A 6082-nucleotide genomic window follows, 5' to 3' on the forward strand; every position below is an offset into this window, starting at 1 on the left:
AAGAGAGTAATGCAAACCCAGGACGGGAGGCACGGCAGAGCCAGGAGTGGGCCAGCAGAGGGAGGAGCTGGCGAGAATGGTGGCCGAGCTGGCGGCCACGCAGCAGGAGCAGGCGGCGGTGTGGCGCCGCAGGCGGGAAGAGCTGCAGGACCAGACTGAACGCCACCTGCAGAGGATGGAGAATCTGGCGGCGCTGATCCGGTCCTGCCCGACACCACCGCCACCCCCACCGGCGCTCCCCAATGGCGCTGGAGTGGAGGAGATCCAGTCCGTGCAGGCGCCCGTGCCGGCCCCCAGGTTGCGACCAGCTAGCACGCAGCCTGCCACAGCACCTGTCCCCACACCTCGCGTGGGAGCCGCTGGGGCTCTGCAGGGCCCGGTGCCCGTTCCTGCGCCCCGGAAGAAGGCGGCGGAGCCGGCAGCGGCGATGGCGGCGCCCGAGGAGCCGCTCCAGCCGGTAGAGGCAGCGCCGGAGGCGCAGCGAGGGGAGCGTGAGCTGGTCCCACTGGGAGGGGCGGAGAAGCCGCGGGATAAGCCGGTGGTGCCCGTGCTAAGGGAGTCCGCGCCACCGAAGCCCGAGGTTAGCGGGGTGAGCAGAGTGGCCTCACCTCCACCAGAGGCCGGTGCCTGCCGGACATCTGCCCAGCCGCCTGCGAGCCGGGGCGCACGACCGCGCCGCGTCCACCTGCCACGTGGCCGACCTCCGGACCAGCTTCGCCGACGCTGCTGGGTTCGCGGGCGGCCACCTGAACTCACAACTCCACGTCGCTTGGCCAGGGCCCGGGGGCGCCGACGGTCCGGGCTGATCCCCTCTCCCGCTCGCGGTGGGGGGAGTACGTTCGGCCGGATGGTTCCCCGGCCTCAGTCAGGCGATGGGGGTATGTGGCGGGGCGTGGCCTGCGGTGCCGTGCAGAGGAGGCGGACGCACCTGCACGGCATCCGCAATCACGCCCCGCCGAATTAAATATTGTACTGGGTCCTGTGTATGGGGTTGTTGTGGTAATGTTGAGCGGGCAGCGGGAGAGCTGCAGCTCTGTTTGCGTTGTAAACAGCAACCGGCTAAGTATTAATAAAAAGCATCAAAATGCCACTGGGTCTGCCGTGTATGTTTACAGGGTGTAACCTCCATTCTCTCACCAGAGGACCCCCCCTGGAGAGAAGGTCCGGCCCCAGGTTCAGGTGGCCCGGGACATGGGTGGCTCTTAGAGTCAGAAAATGAACACTGCACCATAACAGCAGAGAGCGAGACAGCTGCAACAGGGGAAGAGAGCGTGTTCCTCCCTGCCTGTTTATGTAAGACACCACTGTTGAATTGTCCGTCCTGACTAAGACATGCTGGCCCTGCAGGACTGGACGGAAATGCTTTAGAGCTAAGAACACTGCTAACAGCTCTAAGTGGTTGATGTGCAGCTGGCGCTGAGCCGCGGACCAGATCCCTCTCACTGACGCACCCTCGCACAGCGCTCCCCACCCACTTAGGGAAGCATCCGTGGACACCACCTTGCGAAACAACACCCTCCCAATCTGAGAGCCCTGATGCAGCAGCCTGGGCTCCCTCCAAGGACTGCGAGCTAGCATGCAAGACACTGTTACCGGCAGCCTCCTCCGGAGGTGACGCAATGCACACAAACGGTGTGAGAGAGTCCAGCGTTGAAACCAGAGGCGGAGCCAGGCATTTGAAACACCCGAGGCTTAGCCCTAAAGGGTAGTATGCATGTGGGATTTTTTTTTTTTGGGGGGGGGTAGAAATGACTGAAAGATTAATTGGCTCTGTTTTGAGTTTTGTTCAAAAAAGAATGACTTCATATAGGGAAAAATATATATCACATATGCAGGACACCTTAAACTAGTTTTTTTTTAATTAAGCAGCAAGGCAGAACAAAATCGTAGGCAGCAGCTGCCCCGCCCCGCTTAGTGCCTGAGCTCGGATCATACCAATATTAGGGGGGATTTACGCACAGTCGTAAATTCCCACAGTGTGCACTATGTGCTTCGAATATTGTGTGTAGTTTTTTGCTTTATACAGTTGTCAGCCAGGCATCTAACTATGAAAAAATTACACTCCAAAAGACCCCGGGCTTCTGAAAAAACAACCCGGGCTTAAGCCCAGTAAGCCACCCCCCTGCTCCGCCACTGGTTGAAACGCTCTCATTTTTAACAGTCCAAGTGACACTACGGCGATCATAGATGCCATCATGCCCAACAAGCTTAATATCGTCTGGAAACACAGTCTGCGTCCCAACTGAAACTGAGTGAGGCAGCGATGAACCGGCCACTCTGTGCTCTGACAAACGTGCGCGGCTGGAAGGACCCAAACGCAAAACTCACCACACAGCGAGGCTGCCATATCGCGCCATCGGCCCCTCTGGCCAACACAAATGTGGTTGCACTCACCTGTTCACCGCACCTGATGAGCAGAAAGGTCGGGTGAGCATGAGGGGAAGCCTGTTGACCCCAGCTTGTTTTTATTTATTTTTTTTTTTTTTTTTGGGATGGAAATATGGATTGATTGTCAATTTGTTCTGTTGTTGTTTTGAATGTCCATTCTGCTAATCTTTTGGGTGTTTTTTTTTTTTTTGGGGGGGGGGGGTTGAGTGTTAGCATCTTGAACCTGTACGTTCGTAGATACGTGTTCAAGACTCGCAGGTCGAGGATGGGACGAAGCCCTCCCCCTTTTTTCGGAACAACAAAATAACGGCTGTACCAACCTTTGTCTGTCTCCGAAGCGGGGACCACTCGTATTGCTCTTTTCTGCAATAGCGCCTTTATTTCCTCTCTGAGTATCATGGCCGCCTCGGTGTTGACAGTCGTGTTTACGCTGTATCCCAATTCAGCCTTAAAGTACGCAGCCTCAACGGTCCTCAAGGGCCGCGTACTCAAAGACCGCTAAGGCCGGAAGTGTGAGGCTTGTGAAATGGGACGGTCTAGCCTCCGTCGCGCTGCCCAGGTTGCCTAGCAACCATGATAGCTGGAAACGTGTGGTTGACAGAAATGAAGGAGAACATATTTTGTTCATTTGTTTGTTTGTTTCTACATGAGCTTTGTGTGATTTAATAAGTATCTGAGGCTGAGACCACAGGACTGTAAAACATGATTGTTGGGCTTCATATCTGTACTGAACAGTCATTTAAGATTAGCTAGTAAATAACAAATAGTTAATGTTGTTCATGAGACTAAAGTCAGTGTAAATATGAGATGGCCAATATTATAGTTATTATATTAATCATTATTAGTTATTACAGCAGTGAGTTTGAACTCACAAATCAAATCACTTCTATTGTCACATCACATGTGCAGGTACACTGGTACAGCACATGTGAGTGAAATTCATGTGAGTGAACTCTGTGTCAAATACTGAGCTTCAGTAAAGATTCAAGTTGCAGCTATTTATATGTCCTATCACCTTAAATCTTCACTCAAAGACACTCAAGTATCTTTGACAGTGTATATATAGATGTATTATATATAAGAGACAAATGTTGTTCCTTCAGTATGTTGGCATTACTAAATTTGGCTCAATGCTTACATATATGTGTAAAAAGAAAATGTACGAGCTGTGATAACTGTTCTGATAGAATGAAGAGTAGACTGATATATTAAATATTCCTTTATTGGGTGAGAAAATCATACCATGTCATAACTGCTTTAAGTCATACAGAATAGATATCAGAGCCTTAAACAGGCTGACTTCTGCTAAATGGGTCAAACTGGGCAGAAAGTAACAAACACATAACATCCTTATAGAATATGATGTAACACTATAGATCAACTTACCTCAGAATATATAAAGCATATAAACAATTACAGCAATATGATGCAACAAACACAGCAGTGCTACTAATCCAAAATACTCAAAGCTTCATAGAACTGGAACAAACATTTATTTTTAGCTCCATTCTGCTGCTGATACATACTTTAGGTTTCTGAACATTAAACTTGTTGCTGCCTTTCATAGTGTGTAACTTGAAGGCCCTGAGTACTTTCTCCCACACTGAAAACACTGGAATGATAAAATTATTTGAACATTACCTAATAAGACTGATTCAGGACAGACAATTAGTTATTTAAACTTTTCTAGCAGTCCTTCACAAACAGGGAACAGTCTGTCTATTCTCTCCATCTGTCAGCTGCTGCTGGCTCTTCCTCCTCCTCTTCCTCACACACTGCTGAGTTTGTCCTGGTGGATCATCAGGGGTGCAAAGCCTCACAGATGATGTGCAGCAGTGGGTCCCTCAGTCTGTCCTCACTCTGGACACTTGCAGTTGTCACACATGGAAATCAAATGTGTGATAAGCTGCAGGATTCAAACACAAGTGTAACTTATAAACACATGTTCATACTTTTATTCCACAATCAGAGAGAAAGAAACAGAGAGAGAGTGCAGGACAGACAGACAGGTGACAGTCTCAGGTGTATACACTGCTACAAACAGGAGGATTTAGTGTTTGTGTTATTACGAGTGCTAAACAAGAAGAGTTCCCAGATGGTGCAGTGGACACATGTGTGACTCCTGTGATTAAAGCATCTTTCTTTCAGCTTAACGAGTGAACCGTCAGCTCGTTCAAACACACGTTAAAGTCCGTTTGGCTCGACACCACCGAACAGAGGCAGCAATATAACATAGCTAACATTAACAGTGCAGTGAATCCTGCTTGTGCCGTGATATTCAGGACTGCAAACCGAGCAGCATCACTGACTTTCAGCTTAATTATCCACAAAATCATCACATTCTCTGTAAGATTAAGGTCGACTATTGTATTATTATATTTTAAAGGCTTTGAAAGCAAGTAAAAGCTGAACGTACAAACATCGCTAATGGCAAATAAGTTTGCCGACATGTGGCCAACAGTAATGTTTTAATGTTCCTTCATTATTAAACATTTGCACATAAATAAGTGACATAATATTTAGTACTTACTTTTCACAGTTTACTCTTCAGCCGCTCCGCTTCTGCCGTCTGCGACAAAATTATCCACACCGACTGCCGCGCTATGAATTGTGGGATGTGTTGGGCCATGAAGTCTACACTGCACAGCCTTAAAATTCAGGGAAATGAAGGACGCATTTGAGGGCCGCATTTCGAGCAGCCTTTGAATTGGGACAGCCTTCGGCGTGCCACTGTGACGTAATCGGCCTTAAAATGCAGCCTTTAAGGCTGTAGACCCTGAATTGGGATACAGCCTACGACTCTTTGGAAACGAGGCGGCTTGACCCGGAACTGCAACCGGTAACCCATGGCAACGGTTCGCAGCACCCACGGAGAGGGGGCGCAAGCGCGCCACTGAGGGAAGTGAGCAGCCAGCCGGCTGACCTGCAGCACCGTCGGCGGGGCGTTGTCGCCCCCCAGTGTGTCTGCAGGGGACTGCATCACCTGCCTGACCTGGCTCATTCTGCCTGCAGGCTGAGCATTTGTGATTGTTTGAGAATAAACAACACTCTTTATTGATTGTAACATGGAAACATGTACATTCATACATTTTGTTGGAGGCACCTTTTCTGGGGCACAACAATGAAAAACAGCGGGAACACTCGATGTGGTCACCTGAACATTTAACACACCTGAACAGGGAGTTACCTGAGGCATTTTGTGTGCAGGGGTTTTGTGCTTGGGAGACAGTGTTAGGAAAGTGCAGCGCCTTCTGGGGCTGACAACCTGAACAGAACTTAAGCGGCACCTCTTGGGCAGCAACAGAGGGGTAAAAGCAAGGTCTCCCTGCTGCTGGACCCCTTCTCCACTCGAAACCACAGCTAGGAGGGCTGAGGCTTCTTCCTCCTGGGCGTCGGGTCCCACCGGGGGTCTTTGCTCCAGGCCGACTGGTGTGGAGCTCGGGCCGGAGAATGTGCTCTCGTTGGCGGCACACCCACTTCAACAGTGGGCGCCGGTCTCTTGCGTCGGCAGAGGAGCGGCGGGCCTGTGAGAGCTAGCTGCGGGCTTGGGCTGACGTCTGGGGATGATGTCGCGCAGAGCTTCCGTCTGCTTCTTCCTCAGATTGAATCTAGCCTGAATGGCTTCAAGTGAATGTCCAAATAACCCAGCCGCAGACACTGGTGCGTCCAGATATACAGCTCTGTCCCTATCCGG

The 6082-nt window shown here is 50.5% G+C and overlaps 1 protein-coding gene across 1 annotated transcript; it reads left to right on the plus strand.

Moving 5' to 3' along the window:
* Positions 1–13: 13 nt before the first annotated feature.
* On the plus strand, positions 14–1714 carry LOC121813833 (atherin-like; the record flags this gene model as incomplete). The annotated part of the gene is given in 1 exon segment (XM_042217758.1): positions 14–1714. A coding segment is annotated over 1 exon segment (951 nt), but the record flags the coding sequence as incomplete, so codon positions are not given.
* Positions 1715–6082: the final 4368 nt, after the last annotated feature.

The sequence above is a fragment of the Haplochromis burtoni genome, unplaced genomic scaffold (genome assembly GCF_018398535.1).
Source record: "Haplochromis burtoni strain Fernald_Lab_line unplaced genomic scaffold, NCSU_Asbu1 Contig_2875, whole genome shotgun sequence".
Lineage (NCBI taxonomy): Eukaryota > Metazoa > Chordata > Actinopteri > Cichliformes > Cichlidae > Haplochromis > Haplochromis burtoni.